The sequence below is a fragment of the Apteryx mantelli genome, chromosome 4, assembly GCF_036417845.1.
Source record: "Apteryx mantelli isolate bAptMan1 chromosome 4, bAptMan1.hap1, whole genome shotgun sequence".
Classification (NCBI taxonomy): domain Eukaryota; kingdom Metazoa; phylum Chordata; class Aves; order Apterygiformes; family Apterygidae; genus Apteryx; species Apteryx mantelli.
Window position 1 is genome coordinate 18056211 of NC_089981.1, and position 18176 is coordinate 18074386.

The 18176-nt window shown below is 41.8% G+C and overlaps 1 protein-coding gene across 1 annotated transcript in view; it reads left to right on the forward strand.

Annotated features, from left to right (window-relative positions):
• Positions 1-5633: 5633 nt before the first annotated feature.
• RMDN3 (regulator of microtubule dynamics 3) overlaps positions 5634-18176 on the forward strand; it is a 44154-nt gene continuing 31611 nt past the window's right edge. The window contains exons 1-6 of the mRNA XM_067295801.1: positions 5634-5832; positions 7844-8039; positions 8710-8856; positions 13457-13724; positions 15204-15306; positions 16379-16439. Coding sequence (XP_067151902.1) covers positions 5634-5832; positions 7844-8039; positions 8710-8856; positions 13457-13724; positions 15204-15306; positions 16379-16439 — 974 coding nt within the window. The remainder of the gene's footprint in view (positions 5833-7843; positions 8040-8709; positions 8857-13456; positions 13725-15203; positions 15307-16378; positions 16440-18176) is intronic.

An 18176-nucleotide genomic window follows, 5' to 3' on the forward strand; every position in this document is an offset into this window, starting at 1 on the left:
CAGCTGCCAACCTTAGATCCCTTTGCAAATAAAAAAAAAGCAAGGGTTCTTACTGTGTGGCAGCCTGCCAAGCTCTCACTAGTTGGTTTGGCTCATATAATGCTGAGGGGAGGGAAGAGGAGAAAGAAAACAGAGCCTGCACATGATGTTTTGGTATTGAATTTCCTCTTCAGATACCAGCTTGAGACAGCTCAAGCTATCTGCACGGAAGTGGCGTGAGAGTGAGCTATAAAATTCAGTGCAGTATATCTCAGAGGCTACCATTTATCATCAGAAAGCAACTTATTTGGTACTGGCTCCAACAAGTCTACTTAAAGTCACTGTCAGACATGGCCTCGCCTGCTTAGGACAGAAATGGGCCCCAGTGGGGGCTGCTTGCTTTAAATCTGTCCCTGTAATTCACATTAAAAAAGGTGAAGGGTTATTTGGCTCCATCGTAGATCATAGCCTTGTTACTCACAATACAAGAGGCGAGTGGTATATGAGTAGCTTTATTTTTCTTCTTCCAACAGCAACAGCTTTTTCTCATAAATGCTTCCTTCTTTCTGTAGCACCCAATTAAATGTCTTGCCCAAAATATTACTAATTGGATGGAAGGCAGCACCTTACCATAAGCATCCCCTGAATGTAGCATATGTTTTTGCTTCTTAAAGGTAAACTGCACTGATCAAAACTCTAATCACGGTGTCTGATGGAAAAAAAACCATCCCAAGCAGCTTGTATTGTAAAACTTATTAAATAGCATAGATATAAATAAAAGATACCTTAGCAAAGCAGCATGCTGCCAACAGTGGGGATGCTGGAGGTGCATGGGAAGCACAGGTCTCTGATTGCATGGGAAACAGGAAAGAGTTCATAGGCTAGTTAAGCAGTCTGTACGTTAGCGGTAATGCAAGGTTCTTTGCCTCTCTACCAGTAGTAATGTTCACTCTCTGGATCATCACACTGAGGCTGTTACGGAGAGGCTGTCTACTTGGAACGCAGTAAAGAAAGAACATGTTTAATCCATCTTTTTAGCTAGTAATCAATACGTTCCATAAGGTATTAGAGGAATCACTAGTTTTCCTTTAGCTGTCCTGGGAAAACACATTTCTGGTTTCAAGCTTGGCATATGCAACTGATTACAGGCCACTGTTTTTTGGGATCTCACCAGAAATTAAACTGGCCCACAAGTTCACCACATTTACTGTAGAATGGAGAGCCGCAAACCAAAAAAACTCAGGCTCATTATTTTTCCATTAATCTTTTTTTGCCTTACACAGAGTCAATTTTCACTCAAAATACCACAATCTAAACCCAAGTACCAGCTGCTCTCTACATTCACTACACAGGCTCCTCGAACAATGACAAGTCTTATGAATGTTAGGCTCTCTAAAATAACCAGCGCCTACTCACACCAGAAGGTTACTCGATGGGATGTGGGAGATGTTGGGGCCTCTCCTCGGCTAGCTCAGACACATGCAGTCAGTGGGGAAGTCTGCATCTGCTGGGCAGGCTCTGAGACATGCCCTGTTTCAGTGCTGTCCTGTTGCTGCCCCTTGAGCACTGCACCACGCCACAGGGCATGTTTCTGGGCCCAGAGGTTTCAGCAGAGGTAGCTGGCTGATGGAGATAACTTCGTTGGGCCAGCAGGCCAAGCCACCTGTAACAAGCCATCTGTAAGCACCTCTGCTTGGGGGGTAAGTTGCCTTTGCCACATTAAAAAGTTTTATATTTCAAAAGCATCACACTTAATGAAAACTTAATGTATATTAAAGTAATTGCATTTCTTTTTAATAGTGTCCCTAATTACTAAAGTCTTTCATCCACAACATTAGGTCTTTGCAACCTATCCTCTTTGATCCTGCTCCAGGCGATGAAGCTGTGGACTTGTTTTTTTGATGAAGCAGTGATTTTCATACGTACACATTTTGATGTCACACGTGAGAAATGAAAGATTTTGCCCCATGGAGCTGAAGATAAAAAACTCTGAAATGGAAACTGTCTGGGGAGCTAAGTTAGCATTAATAATGCTTGCATTGTAGATAGCGTTCATAAACAATAATATAGTTGTCTTTGTAGTACTTTTGTGAATCAGATGTTATTATCTCTATTTTCACAGACAGGAAAGTTGAACAACACAAAGTTAAAATGATTTGCCTAAAACTACACGATGAATCAGCAGGAGGGTGATTATTTTTTTTCTGGAATCTGAGTTCCTTATGTCTCAGTCAAGAGGAAAGGACAAATATGCATCCATCAAGTTGTGATACCATCAGGCTGCGATGACTATGCAGGAAGAAGCCAAAGAGAACACAGACGCAAGTGGCCTTGGTGCTTGTTGATTAGCTTTGATGAGTGCATCAGACGTCATGCCACATGTCACTGCTCTCAGTATCAGCATTCCTACCCAGCAAGTCCATCTTCGGTAGTAAGCAGACCCCAGGAGTCTTTGTAAAACCAAATTACAAGATTATTTTAAAAGTAAAGCACTTAGAGGCAAAAAAAAATCTTAAATTGGTCTACTTGCCTGTTTATTTTACCTAGGGCCCCACCATGCTCCAATAATATACTAGGCAGGCCTGACAGCAGATGCTCTGAGAAGTATAAAGCTTCCCAGCCAGCCCAGTCCTTACCCCAACTAGCAATTTCATCTATGGTTTATAATTTTAATCCTCACATACAATCTTAGAAGAAGAATTCATGATTAAATGGGAATGGACACTGTTATCTCTTTATCCCCTTGTCATAATTCCTTCAGGCCACAACGTTTCAGAACAGTTTGACAACAACAACAACAAAAAAGCCAGTGCAATTTTGGGGTTCACTTCTGAGGTTGGCATGTTACAGAGCAAAGAGATAACAACCATGTCTCTGGCAAGGTAGCATACAAAAGATTATGTGAGCATCTGAAACACCAAAGAGTAAGTAGATAAGTTGGAAGGAACTTACAAAAACCAAAAAGAACTAATTTATCTGGGAAGATTGAAAGAAGGAATATATGTATGTTTCCCACCAAACCACGCTTCTGCTTTCAAATAACTACTGTCCTAAATGTTCCTCCTTTCTAGCCACTTCACAATGACTAAGAGGTACCCAGTTAATCCATGCCTTTATCAGTCACAGGTATATAAGAGGGAATAATAAAGCAAAAAAACAGTTTAAGCTTAATGTCAGGAAAATTGCCAAGAGTAAAAGCTGCTGAAACACATAATAAAGTTGCAAGAGATATGGCAGAGGTTTATCTGCTAAGACCTTTAAAACAGGTTTGACAGACAACAACAGCATAAAACAAGAGCACATTCTGCAGTGATAAAAAGGAAGGAACATAAAATCCAATGGGACTTTTAGATCTTTACGATGCTACACCTACCTACCAAAATGCAGTTGTTTTCTGTTAATATAAGGGACTTAACGGGAAAGAACAAAGGGGCTGAAACAGCACCTATCATTTTTTGAAATTATTTCTTTCAAAAAGATTGCTTTTATTACTTTCACAAGACTGCTATCTGCAATGCAAGACAAGAAAGAACTGCAATAAGGCTTTGGCATGCTATTACTCAGATATCATCTTTAATTTCCATGGGACTATGAATTCTTGCTGCCATGAGCTGCTGTTATCATTCTACTGAGGGCAGCAGGGTCGGAAGTAATAACTGAACCACACAAAAAAAATCCAGCCTTCTCTTTCCATTTCTATGTCAAGGTTTTATTGCAATAACTATTTTCCAGTGGCTTTCACCCAAAGCATCTACGTCAGCAGAACAGTCTGAAAGGCCAGGAATAGATTCCTAGCACAAGATAACGGGAGGCCAACAGCCAGAGGCAGCTGCGTCTTTTCTCCCGATATCACCAGAATAAAGCTTAACACCCAACACAATTTTCAGCAGTATGAGACATAAGCCCTGAGACTCCTCACCCCTCAGGTGTGCTGGTGAAGCAGCTATGCTGGCACAGCAGCTGTGTTGGTGCAGAAGCTGTGTGGAGGCAGTGGCTGTAGCAGTGTAGCAGTGGTATAGCTGTAGGGGTTGTGCTGGTGTGGTGGTGCTGTGGCTGTAGTGGTTGTGTTGGTGAGATGGTTGTTTAGCTGCAAGAGCTGTGCTGGTACGGTGATGGTGGAGCTGTAGTGATTGTGCGTGGTGGTGTAGCAGTAGTAGCTGTGCTGATGTGGGGGTGTAGCTCTAGTGGTTCTAGTGGTGACATAGCTGTAGCAACCATGCTGGTGTGGTGCAGCTGTAGTGGTTGTGTTGTGACATTGGTGTAACTGGTGTAGCAGTGGTACTGGTACAGCAGTGGTGTAGATGCTGCAGCTGCAGCCATGTGGTGGTGGTATAGCTGTAGCAGTTGTGCTGGTGTGGCAGTAGTGCAGTTGTAGCAGTCGTGCTGGTAGTGTGGTGGTGGTGTAGCTGTAGTGACTGTGGTCTGGTGTAGCTGTATCAGCTGTGGTGCTGTGATGGTTGTGGTGATGCAGCTGTAGCAGTTGTGGTGTAGCAGTGGTGCAGCTGTAGTGGCTGTGGTGGTGTGGTGTGTGTGGTGGTGTGGTGGTGCAGCTGTACTTGTGTTGGTGTGATGTGGTGCAGCTGTACTGGTTGTGGTGTTGTGGCAGTTGTATGGCGGTGGTGCAGCTGCACTAGTTGTGGTGGAGCGGTGGTTGTGGTGGTATGGCAGTGGTGTGGCTGTAGCAGCTGTGCTGCTGTGGCGGTGCAGCTCTAGTGACTGCGGTAATGTGGCAGTTGTGGTGTGGCAGCAGTATGGCTGTACTGGTTGCGGTGGTGTGGTTGTACTGTGTGGTAGTGTGGCGGTTGTGGTGGTGGGGCTGTACTGGTTGTGACTGTGGCAGTTGTGGTGCGGCAGTGGTGTGGCTGTTCTGGTTGTGGTGGTGTGGCAGTTGTGTGGTGATGGTGCAGCTGCAGTGGCTGTGGTGTTTGTGGTGGTGTGGCAGTGCTGTGGTTGTACTAGTTGTGACAGTGAGGCGGTTGGGGTGGTGTGGTGGTGGTGTGCCTATACTGGTTGTGGCGGTGTGGCGGTTGTGGTGGTGTGGGAGTGGTACAGCTGTACTGGTTGTGGCAGTGTGGCGGTTCTGGCAGAGTGGCAATGGTGTAGCTATACTGGTTGTGACGGTGTGGAGGTTGCGGCGGTGTGGCAGTGGTGCAGCTGTACTGACTGTGGCAGTGTGGAGGTTGCGGTGGTTGTGAGGGAGAGGAGGCGGCGGTGACAGGTGCGGCCGTTGCTGCCCCGCCCCTCGCGGGCCCCTTCCGGTCACGTGCCCTACCGTGCTCAGCCCGCTCTTGCTGCGCGGGAGCTTTTGATGACGTTATTCCATTCCTTCGGGCCGGAACGGGGGGGGGGGGGGGGGAAAGAAGCGTGTGTGATTCGTCATCACCGTGCGCCAGACGGAAGGGGGGTGAAGTGGGTGTGGCGGAGCACCTGGACGGTGGCTGCGCAGGGACAGGCCGAGCAGGAAGTGCCGGGTCCGCGGCGTGAGTAGCGCGCGGCTGCCTCCGTCCCTGTCGCCGCCGCCGGCGCTGCCTTGAGGCGGGCGCGCCCCTCCCCCCCCCCCCGCCGGTGCCAACGGCCTCCGAGAGCGGCGCGCGGTTGCCCCGGCAACCGGGCCGGGCGCCGCGGGGGGTGGCGGGCGCTGACGCTCGGTGCCCATGGCCCGGCTGGGCGCCGGCCGCCTGGCGCTCGGGCTGGCGCTGGGAGCGGCGGCGGCGGGCGTCGGCCTGCTCTGGGTGCTGCGGCGGCGGCGGCGGCGGGGCGGGCGGCCCTGGCGGCGGGGGAGCGGCCGCGACTCGGCGGGCGAGCGCGCCCCCAGCGCCGCGGCGGCGGAGGCCCCGCGGCACCGGAGCCAGGGTAGGGTACCGCGGGGGCCGGGCCCCGCCGCGCCGGGGTCCGCCCTTCCCGGGGTTGGGGCGGGTTGGCGGCGTCCCCCGGGGGTCCTGTGCCTGGGTTTCACAGCCCCGGGGCCGCGTGTGTGTTTATGTGTATCCGTCATCTGGCCTGGCCTGGTTACGTGCACTTTTTTTGCCCTTGTGCTGGCCGTCTCACCGATACCCACTTTTTCTCCCGCCCCTCTCCAAGCGAAGCCAAGTGTCCTAACACGTTAGGAAAAGTTAGGTGCATGTGGCAATTGCGAACTTTAAAAAATACAGAAATGGAAGTTTGAGCTCTTTTTATCTTCTCGTTTCCGAGCCCTTTCAAAACTGAGGAATCAGAAAGTGAAACTGCATTTGTTAAAAGTGTTCAATTCAGGTTTCGAAAGGAAGCCAGTAGCACAGATGGCTATACAAGTAGGAGTTCTAAGTGTTTCACTTTACCTAGGCTACTGAGATATACATATTAATAAAAAGGTTGCTTTCAGTGGCAAGTTTTTACTTGAACATCTTTATAGAGATATCTGAAGGTTTGTCGCTGTTATTGTGTCAGGTGGGGGAAAGTAGTTTGTAAACAGAATCCTTTAATTTGCCATGTTCCAAGAAGCAGATTTTATGTACATACTGCTTCATGTGCTCCCACTGCACTGCGTGTAGCATATTCTGTACAAGAACTATAATGTTTAGCAATAACAGGAGAGTGGGAACTTACCTGTATAACTTTAAATGGCTTTAATGGATGAGAACTGGCGAGTATTGCTGCAAAAAATGCCTGCCTGGTTCGTCTGCCACTGGTTACTGACCATATATCTTAGAAGAAATCAGTTCTTCCAGTTTCATGTGACTTCACCCTGAAACACCAATTTATGAGCTGAAGTGGCTAAGGCGGAAGGAGTCTCTGCCTCTGCTGATGTGGTAATGGGAGTGGTGACAACTGGCCCTAGGGCAGGGCAGATGCTTAGAAGTGGTCTGCTTTAAAATAGCACATCCAGGTGGTCTATGGCCCCTTCTTGGGTAAACAGCAAAGACAACAGCGTAAATTATGCGAAGCAAAATGAGAGTGGGGAGAAGATTAGAATATGTAATTTCCTATTTAATAAAATTTAGATTTTTTAGAACTGAATTTAGATATTTTAACACAGTGTACTAGGAAAAATAATCCCTTTGCTTCTGAGAATCTGGTAGCTTTTGTGAGTGTGATTTAATGGTGTTTAAAAAAATGCTTGAGTGCTCTTAAATAATTGGCTTTCACCTAAGTGGTACTAATTTGTGTTCCTCTAATAATGTAATTTAGTATGAGCTTTTAAGAAAACATAATTAAAGTCCACAGATCTAAACCTGTTCTTTTGTGCTGGTTGGTGATGCCAAATCTGTAAGAAATAAGGATCAGAGAGATCAATAAAAGTCCTAGATGTTCAGTACAAAGCAATGACATATTTTGATGACTAAACTGCTATTTCTCCTCTCTTTTTTTTCCCCTAAACAAAAATAAAACTCTTTTTCTGGTCTTCTTTGGCCAAAGTTAGCTTGCGTTACCATGGTTCATTGTCACACATTATCTTATAAACTAATTGCTTTCCTGGGTAATGGCCTCCAGAGTTGATTGTAATTCAGAAGAAAAGTAGACTGTAGTATTTAAGTGTGATGTTAATACAGAAGCATGTGGAATAGAAGTAGAATTAATGTACAATGCAGACTTTGAAAGAGCAGTTTCTTCATCTGCAGTGGTCTTTGTGATATTCGGTAAGATTTTTTTTTTTTTTTTACAAAGGGATTTTTAAAGTAATGTTGTTAAAAGAACTCTAGTTACCCCTAATTAACATTGAAAATATATTCAGTGTGGCTATATGTTGACATCAGAGAAGGGAATGGTAAAACAGTTGAAGAAACAAGCCTTAGGACAGGTCAGGCATCAATACCTAAGAGCAAGCCTCATATTCTCCTTCATTTTCTGGAAACAAAAATTTAACAGTTTTTTTTTTTTTTTTAAGCCCTTCCCAGAAGGCAGCTTCCTGTAGAGGCAGGAGATGGTGCTATGTACACACCTCTTCTAACACATGAAGAGCAGGTGGATGTGCTGGACCGTCTTGACTTTGTGTTGAGGAACATTACAGAGCTACGACAAGAAGTGGAAGAGCTACGAAACAGCTTGCAGCACTTAGCTGCTGAAATTGTTGGTGAAGTCAAGTTAGTATCATTCCTTTCCCTTTCAATATTTTTCTACTGTTGCATATTTTTACACGTAGATGTTTATATGCACAGAAATACAACTACTATTGATTAAGAGTATGTTAAATCTGGAACTTAGAAGTAAAAAACCATTTCTTTAGTTTTCACTGGCATTACATCTTGGTCCCCAGTGAGATTAATATAAAAAATTGTATGTTTAGCTGGGCTTGAGTTTTTTCTTCTGGAATATTAAGTGCTGACACTTTTTTCAGATATATTGTAGACCAGAAAGGTTATTTATTTATTCTGTAAATCTTTGTCTCTTTTTACTGCTATTATCTCTCATGTTGCTGCCAACTCTAGACAACTTCTGATAGAGAATAAAAGGTCCTGTGTGCTGCAAGATGTTTCAGGATTCCTTTGTCTTTCTTTGTTGAGGAAATCATAGGAATGCATGTAATGTGATTATCCCTTTGTGTATGGATTGTTGTGGTCAGTCTTGTTTTAACTGTAGTATGCAACGTTTGCTGTCTGGTAATGAGATGTTTCTATAAGCAAGAGCAACTAACCTTGTGAATTCCTTGGGTATTGAGTGAATTGGATAGAATGTACTAGAGAGGAGATACTGAAGGGCGATAGCAGACATTTCACTACCAAATGTCTGTTTCTTTTTTTGCCTTTCCTAAAGGTCCCATCTGGAAGAAACACAGAAAGTAACTCGGCGAAGGCGGTTCCCATTTCCCAGAGAAAGAAGTGATTCCACAGGGTCCAGTTCAATTTATTTCACAGCCAGCTCAGGAGCAGCCAATACAGATGATGGTGAAAGTGAAGGAGGGTAAGCAGAACACCAGGTCAGAAGTTGCTTTTATGGGCTCCAATGCCCAATTACTTACATATAAGCAATATTTAACATAAAGGCAGGTTCATTTGCTTTTCTTACAGTAAGTCTACTTGGTGTATTTTGTAAGAAAAAGTCTGTTTTCTTTCTGAGGCACTTGTGATAGTGACTGCTGTTTAAAAAAGAAAGCTGAAGCCTTCCAGTGGCAGTTCATCACCAGTCTGCATGGCACGTGGCAGTTTCTGCTACTGTATGCACCCTGGCAAGGAAGTTAACAGTTCAGTAGAGGGAAATGAGAAATACTTCAGTTGACCTAACTTACAGTTGTGGGATACAGATGTTCTCTTGAATTACAGCTTGGAGGTAGTTTTTGAAGGTAGGTATAGTTTCCTGAGAATCTGAGCAACCGGGCATAGTTCAAAACAAACACACAGAAAAAGCTGCCAAAGGTTAGGACCAAAACAAGCTTTGGGAGTTGGGAGCCTCAGGAATCCATTGCTAGTGTACTATGGGTGATCTGGAGCTTTTGCCAGGGCCAGATGTGCAGAGATAAATGCTGTGTTCCCAAACATGACTTTTGGAGAGAGGGAGAAAAAGACTCTTTTTTTTAAACAGTAATTTGATTAGGGCATCTTTCAGGAAAAAGGGAAGTAGAAGTCCAGCCTGGGACTCATGTGAGAGAGCAATCACATTATAAATAAAATGTACATACAGTAGTATATTTTAGAGCATCTGGAAAATTTGAGAAAGTTAAAATGTATTCCGATCAAACAAATGCCTTTCATTAGGGTATTTCTTGTGGATTTTTCAGTGTGTCACACCAATAATTGCATTCCTTAGGTTATCTGTAAAGTTTGCATGTGTTAAATTATCCAGGTAATATCTACAGTACAGAAGCAAGTGTCTTGTGGTATTTGATGGAAAGCAAGAGGTCTACTGGGTACATATATCTTCCTGCCTTCTTCCTGAAGAAAGGCTTCTCTTCTGTGCCTTAATCCAGATGAGTCCTATACCTTCTGAAGTATGTAAATGTCCTCCAAAGCATGCAGTGCTGGCAATAAGCATTTTTTTTCCCCCCAAGAAAGTTGAAATGAAATGTAATTTAAAGAGAGAAATAAATGATATCACTGAGAGCAAGGCAGGCAGAATTCTGATGTAACACAGCAGCTAGATGACCAGTCAGCTGGTGCAAACTGACACTCTGTAACAGGGATTAGCAGTCACAGGACAAAGCTGCAGTTTCTGTAGCAGGCTTCCAGAACAAAGGACACAGATCTGCTAGAATGCAGTCTTTGTCAGTTCCATGAAAACAAGTCATTTCAGTCTTCTGTCTCCAGTAACTGGAATAGGAGCAGGAAAGAGTTGGTACAATCTCGTCTAGGTTATCGAGCTGCTTCATTGGTTTGAAGTGCATGGGCTTTAGAAGTGTTTGTATGAAAGGAAATTTAGAGAGCGAATGATTCATGATGGAGTAATGTGCAAGATTCTCAGAATAACGAGGTGCAGAGTGAAGGTGTATTTTAGAACTGTAATCTGTATTTGGTTCTGAAGACAAGACCTGTGCTATCTAGATAATAACAGAGGCATTGACTTGTCACAGTGCCAACAGATATTTTGTGAAGCATGCCAAAAAGGATGGTATTTTTCAACAGGTACCAGACCCAACTATAATCTGATTATTAGAAAATAATTAGTTTTAAGTCATGATAGAGGCCAACAAGCATCTTGATGTTTACTCAGACTATCTCCTCAGACCTCAGTGAACTGTGGAGTAGGGATAGATTTTACTGCAAAACCTTGTTACTTTATTGTGCACCTGGTGATAGTTGGTGGAGTTCTCATATTTTATTTAACATCTGTAGATAGCTTTAAGAACTAGTGTGGAGAATTAGTGAATAAGCAGCTCTCATTTGATTTCAACAAATGTTTGAATAATAATTTCTGACTCTGGTATTCACCTTATACAATAGATATAACAGTCTGTTCAGGAACAACTGCCTTTAGCATGCCATGTTGCCTTTTAGAGATTAAATACTAAACTTTTTTAATAGAAAATCAGGGTAGGAAATGCACTTTTTGGAAAAAACTACTTAAGTTTCTTAGCAGCTGGGAGGAAGAATAAAACTATCCTCACTAAATAAATTTCAGCAGTGTATTCATTTCTGGCAATTGCCTTATTTTAATTAAATTTAGGAAAATGAAGTCCTGTTTCTGCTTTATTTTATAAACCATGTAGACATAAATATTTTCTCTGATTTCATACACACTTGACCAAAATCATCATGAGCTTTCAGGAGCCAAAGGTCTCAGGCTGTGTTACGGAAGTCAATTTCTCTGTATTGCTTTGGCACTGCATTGGTCTTTTGGGCTTCTTTGTCTCCTCTTTCCATGTGCTTTTTAATTCCAAATAGTGTGTTTTCATTTTCATTCAAGTTGTGTGCTAGCCAGAGGCCTTAACATACTAAAACATTTAAGAACTTTCCATCATCATAAACTTGAGAATACTGGCTGATAACATCCAAATCCCTTAATATTTCTGGAAATTTTGCATTTATGAAGTTATGTTCACTATTACTTCTCTTTTTAAACTGGCAGCATCTTGCATGAGCTGTCTTGGAGAAAATGCATTTTTGTGGCAGAGAAAAAAGTGTACAGGACTCATCCGTTGCTGCTTGTTTTTAAAAGACCACTTTCCACGTTGAATGATCCTGAAACGTAATGTGTTTTTCAATTGAAGTACTGCGATCTTTGCAGCCACCACTAAAATGTTGTAATGGAACGGCATCGCAGCTGTATAGCCCACAGCTACGCTGCACAGCAGTGGCAAATAGTAAATCATGCTTAATTTGAACTGCAGAGAGAATTTTAAGAGACGGTGTTTAAGTACAGAAAATGAAGTAGCCAAGGGAACGCCAGTGTCATCTAGCCCCATGTGGTTACGTTATCCCTTAAATGCAGTGCTGCTTACTTAATTGTCAGCATATTTTCTTGTAGTGATTAGTCTTCTGTCTTTGCAGTGATAAGGCTGACTGTTGCTTTATTTCTTGTCTTAAAATTTTACACTACAAAAAGGTGCATGTTTTAAATTACGGATGAGGGCTGGAGGTTGTGGTGAGTGAGGATATTTGTTTACCTTCTAGCAGAGAGGGTAAATGCTTGATCATAATTAACGGTTCTTGGAAAACTGAAGCTTTGCTAGGCCAAATGTATCTTGTTATCTGTGTGCGGCCAAACTGCTGTAGCTGCTTTCTTTAGATATGGACCTTGGTCACATATCTTTGTCTCCAGATGAAGATAGCTTCACACACAGAGCACTAGAATTTCCCTTGGAGAACAGTGAGAAATTCAGACAGTACAAATGAGATGACCTAGCAATTTCCTTGAGCTGTCTGGTGGGAGTACAGCACCCAATGCCCTCCCCTCCCCCGGGATTGCAGTGACTTCTAATTGTAACATAGAACTTTTAAAGCTCAACACGTGGCTTGGGCACAGTTTACTGAGATAACAGCTACATAGAGCATCTAGAATTAAACATTTATGGGGTTTGAAGTAGCCTGCTTCAGGAAGAGAGCCCTCTATTTAGGTAGTCTAACAAAAACTGGATATAGATTTACATATTATTAAATTACTGACCAACTTTGGCTTATTCTTTAGTTAAGATATACAGATAAAAGTGAGGGGGCAAAATAGATCAAGGATCTTTTTTAAAAAAAAAAAGTTGTTTGAGGCTATGTTCTTAAACCCAGGCCTAATTCTGTAAATAGACACTTCATTGCAACAATGTCAGTCAACATAGAAGGCTTTTTCAAATTTCCAACTTAAGTGCCTGTATATGATTTGGGAGAGCCCAATTTTAGCCATTTTCAGAAAGTTTGATCTAAGCTTTATTCTATTTCATTTGACCAATTTAGCAGCTCATCATTGCCTGGGTTTTTGTGCTTGTGGTGTCTGTGTGTGGCTCATTTGCTGTCTCCCTGCTTGACTTCTTTTCATGTGAAATGGTTTTGATCACTCTCCTACCGTTTTATAGCTTTTCACGTGTCAGTGTGAACAAACTCTTTCATATTTGGTGCTCAGACAATATGATGGAGGCACTAGATTTTGCCAAAACAGCTATTGTGTCTGAAATTTCCAGGATCAGGTTAAAACCCTGTTACATCAGGTTAAAAAGTTACATCTTCCACATGGGTGAGTGAGTGCGTTAAAACTTCTGTTGAAATTCTCTTCTATAATCCATACATTTTAAGTGACCTGTCCTAGGTCTGTTCTTAATATGCTTAATTCTTACATTAAAATTAAAAGGTCCAAGAGAACCTGTTACAATATGTAACTGTATAGTATATAAGCAAGATATGGGCACTTGTGACTAAGACCTCCTTTCTTCAATTTTCTGTGGCTGTGTGCACTACGTGAGAAATAGTGAAAGGTGTGTCATTTGAGAACTTGGATTGTATAGTATTCTCTGGGATAAACTCTGAGGTATACTCCTCTTTCTTTATTAGGAGGATTTAGTCTTTGTGTACCGTATGTATAAAACTGTGTCGTAGACAGCTGGTATCTGCTCAGGCTAATTTTGCATTATGTTCCTTTCTGAAAGGTACACCACAGCCAATGCTGAGTCGGATTATGACCGGGAGTCAGAGCGAGAGAGTGAGGAAGGGGAAGATGAAGTGAGCTGTGAAACAGTGAGGACTGCACGAAGGGATTCCCTGGACCTGGTCAATGAGGATGAAACACATTTAATCTTAGATTCCTCGGTAGAGGAAGGAATGGGTCAGCTGCTGCAGCAGGCTGACCAGTTGCATAATGGAGATGATCAGGAGAAGAGAGAAGGATTCCAGCTGCTCCTTAATAACAAACTGGTGGTAAAGGTTGACTTTTTATGTTTCCAGGGAGAAATGTGCCGGGAGAGAGGAAATTGCTTATCTTAGTAGGGTCTAGATCCTGCACAGCAATTGGGCCTGCTTCCAGTGGCCCCCTTTCTCAGGAGCAGCTTGAGAGTGGGCTGCAGGCCAGAGTTGTTTACGCTACAGCAGCAGCCGGTTCCTGACCACTCTTGGTCTTGGAGCTCCATGTCTTATCATGTCATTGCTTTCCCTGAATGAACACACTGCACATGTGCAGTATAACAGTACTATGCCTCTGCAATAAACTCAGCAAACCTTTTGAGAATGTGTTTACCTCATTGCATATGCACAATACAGTTGTGCCATTTATATTCAGGAAATTTATATATTATTCCATTTACATTCAGGCAACATTCTTTCCAAGGACTGTCCGCTGCACATGCCTCATAGGTTCATGAGGGTGATAATGAAGAGGCCTCGCTATGCAGTGCTATTACTACACTGAAATCAATGAGTTGCATACCCAGGCAGAAGGGTTAGGCAACACTTATGTGTATACTGCTTAATGAGATTAAAAACCTGGATGATGCAAGGTTTTTGTTGCCTTAAAGACTGTGGGTTTTTTTATCGTGTATGCTATGTGACTTGATCCCCTGATTCAGTGAATGCTGAAATTTAACAAGGGTCAGTGATAGTTTTACTCTAGCTATTGCAGATAGTTATGTTATACCTATAGCCAAGCACAGCAGAGGCACCCAGCACTGAAATCTGCCTTGCTGTGTCTTTGCTGCTGCTATCTACAGGAGCTACTTCAGGCATGCGTCTGCTGCAGTGGCACTACATCCCACTGTCAGCCTCAGTTAGTGTTTACCTAAGTCCCGTATAGCCAGTAAAGGAAGCTTTTTAGTTTGCCTTCTAACAAGCAAAAACTGCTTGGCTCCTGTATTTTCAGCAGAAATAAAAGGACAGAAATAACAGATTATTTGACTAGTTCTAATTCTAAGGAGAACTCTTCTTTCTCCCCATCTGGAAAGAATGGCAGCCTGTCATCTTCTGAAATTTGTTGCAAAACAAACCAATGTAAGAGACTGTTAGGTGGTTGGGTTTTATGTTTTTACTTAAAAATGTTTGATTTTCTCAGAACATGTACTCTCCAGCATAAGCAGTACAGCTACAGTAGTGTCTTGGGTTTAATAGCCAGGATGTGAAACTCCCTGAATGCTCACTGAAGCATGAAAAATGTAAAATTGGTTTTGCGAATTTTAAGAAAGTAGTTAGGGTTTAATGAAATGTTAGGGTTAGTGGAGCATTGTAGCTTTCCTGTTTGTTCTTTTGTGGTTCTGCTTCAGTTTTTATAGATTTGGAGCCTTTTAAGGTTTCAAAATATGTCTGTGTAACTTCTATGCCCACACTTGGTTTTTCCTTCTCATGTCCTTTGTTAATGGCAGAATGGGTTTCCCACACAGCTGATATATCACATTTGTGCTTTTACTGCAGTACGCAGACCAGAAAGATTTTCTTTGGCGCCTGGCCCGAGCACACAGTGATATGTATGAAATCACAGAAGACACAGAGGAGAAGAAATCATATGCAACTGATGGTAGGGAAATGCATATTTGGGGAGGGGGACTGGCGGTGTTTGAAGCTGACTTTACACTTCAGATTTATAACCCTGCATTATAAACAATGTTGTAGATTTTTTTTCCTGTTTTTTGTTGTTGTTGTTGTTGTTTTTTGTTTTTTAAGGGAATGACTAACAGTAGTGTTATGGTATGTATTGAAATTTTGCTTTCTGAAAGACAGTGTAGGTAGACCCAGGGCTAATTAAAGCTTTAAAGGTCTGTTTCTCACTTATCACATCTGTATTCTGTGTGGTATTAAGATAAATTTTTGCTGTAACCCATTTTATTTTTTGTTACCAAACATTCAGGTGTAAAAAGAACTAAGTTTTTAAATGTGTCTGTTTACTTAGTGAAATCTGTTAGGTTTCATTTCCTGATTTTCCTCCACTGTCTCAAATGTGTGTGTTTTGCAACACTGGCGCAGAATTAAAAAAAAAAAATTAACTTTGTTACAGTTAATATATACAACAAAGACTATTCTAAATTATTTGTTGCCCCTTTTATTATCCAAATAACTAAATATAATAATCTAAATTGTCCTTTTCTGGAAACCAGTATAACAATTTAAAACATGAAATTTAAGTTTTATTTTGATAGTATTTTATTTTATTTTGATAGTCCTTGCCTTTAATACACGCTTAGTTTCAGCTCTTTGAGATTGCAGGTTTTTGGAGGTCGGAGGGGAAATGGGGCAAGTCCTAGATGTAAAGCTGTGAAATGAATCAGAACAAAAGCATTGCACATTCTCATTATTTGTGAAGATGTTTTTGTTATGGATGACTGTTCTTCCAAATGTGGTGAAACCACCTTGTCAGTCAAGACAATTTGCTACTGTGCTTAAATCTGCATGATCTCTTTGAGTGGTCTTAGATGCTCCGTATAATTACAATAATGTGAAATTGTTCATAGAACATTTTCGAGCCAAATGTATTATAAAATTAACAAATGTATACAATTTTATGCCGTTTTATTATTGTACTCTAACACCCTAGAGAAAGGAGTTAGGAGGGATGGTGACTGAATTTCTTACCTCTGACAATTTATCTGCAGGGAAGCAAGAAATAGAAGCTGCCTTACAGAAATGGGATCAAAGTGCTGAGTGTCATCAGTGGTATGTAACTTTTTGTTCTTAAGAAGCATAGGAAAAGGAATAAAAAATTGTGAGCTGAGCTGCATTAAAAGTTAAAAAAGACTTTTTGCTCTTACTTGGAGTACACTATACTGATTTTCCTTAAAAAGCCATTATTAACAGCTTTTGTTAATTGGCATAAGTTGACAGGCAGTTGACAGTTCAGTTGACAGTTACAGAGATAACTCGATTTGCTTTGCTCATACCAATTTAATTATAAACTTCTCACTGAGAGCAGATGGCCAGAAGAGTTCTTGAACAGAAGCTAACAGCTAGAATAATGAATTTCCATGGGTACTGAGGATAGATGGTGTCAAGGTTTTTGTGAGTCTGCACCTGACAACTCAATGCACCTTGCTGGTGGCAGCGAAAAATCAGCTTCCAGATGGATCTTGGAGAAACAGGCTATTGACAAAATGGGTTTGAGATGGATGAGTACAATAAGCTCCATTTGGTTTTCAGCAGTCTAAATTTGGGGACTAAACTGCATGTTCTTTGGACTGGTCATAGCTTAGGTGTGACTATTTTGAAAAGAAGGTGAAAGAAAGCTTGCGTTAGAAGCTTTTTGTGGAATTTTGAACCTTCTTTTCTTTCAGAAAGCAGAAAACAGTGTGCTCAACAACTGGTTTTTGGGGCCATACGTGGGCCTAGGCAGGATACGTCAAGCTTCTTGGCACAGAAATGACCTGAACTCCATCAGCATTGCCTTTGATTGTGCAGACCCTGAGAAAACGTGTATCTGAGCACCCTGTTGTTCTGTGCTGGGCGTAGGTTGGCTGCCAAAGGTTATGTTCACATGGATGGCTTGCAGAGAGCTAGTTCATGAGTTTGAGAGCTCACTGTGGTGAGACTCTCTTTTTCTTTCACAAGTATTCTGTTTCCTTTGATGCTTTTTCAGCCCCCTATAGAGTAAAGTGTATGTCCTGAAAGCCAAACTAACAGCCAGCTGCACATCTCTGGGGGCAAAGACTTGAGAGTTACATATTAAACATGTATGAAGTTTTTTCTTTTGTGTTCCTGTTACATTCTTGGGTTAATTTGTTTGGTTTTTTATTTTATTACTGACATTTCAAAGGCATGTGCGATGTCAAAGTACCAAGTGTTTTAAAATGGGTTAAAAGGAATGTCTAGGGAAGTGCGAGGGGATGCACCAGCATTCTTGGGGTGGAAAGGATATTGGACAATCCCTCCTTCCTTGTGAGGACAAGAGGCTGCTTGAATTAGGAGATTTGTATAATTGTGATGTCCGTCACTGGACCCTGGAATTTATAAACAAACTCATAATCTGATGCTAAAAGATAAAGGTCTTTGAATTTGTGTTCATATTTTACAGTTTCCAAATAGGTTGCTATGATTTCTCTGTGCATAAATATTATCTAAACTCTCACTGGTGTCAAAACTCTGCTAGGAGTTACAACTTTGGACTTAAGTAGCAGAAAATGCTAATTTTAACACTGAATATTGAACTTTGTATCTGCTGCATTTAACTTGTGTTTTATAATGGGTTGTTGCTCAAATAATACAATATAATATAATTTGTCCTGGAGCAACACATATTTGTCTTTGTGGTACCTTCAGATCATCAAAAAGTGATTATTTTTAAACTAATTGCCAAAGTTAAGCTTAGAGCTGTTTTTGGTATTTTGGACCACTTCAGCATGCATAGTAGTTAATGTAGTTAATTGCATTTTTTTACTGAAGATTCTTTATGAAGAGTCA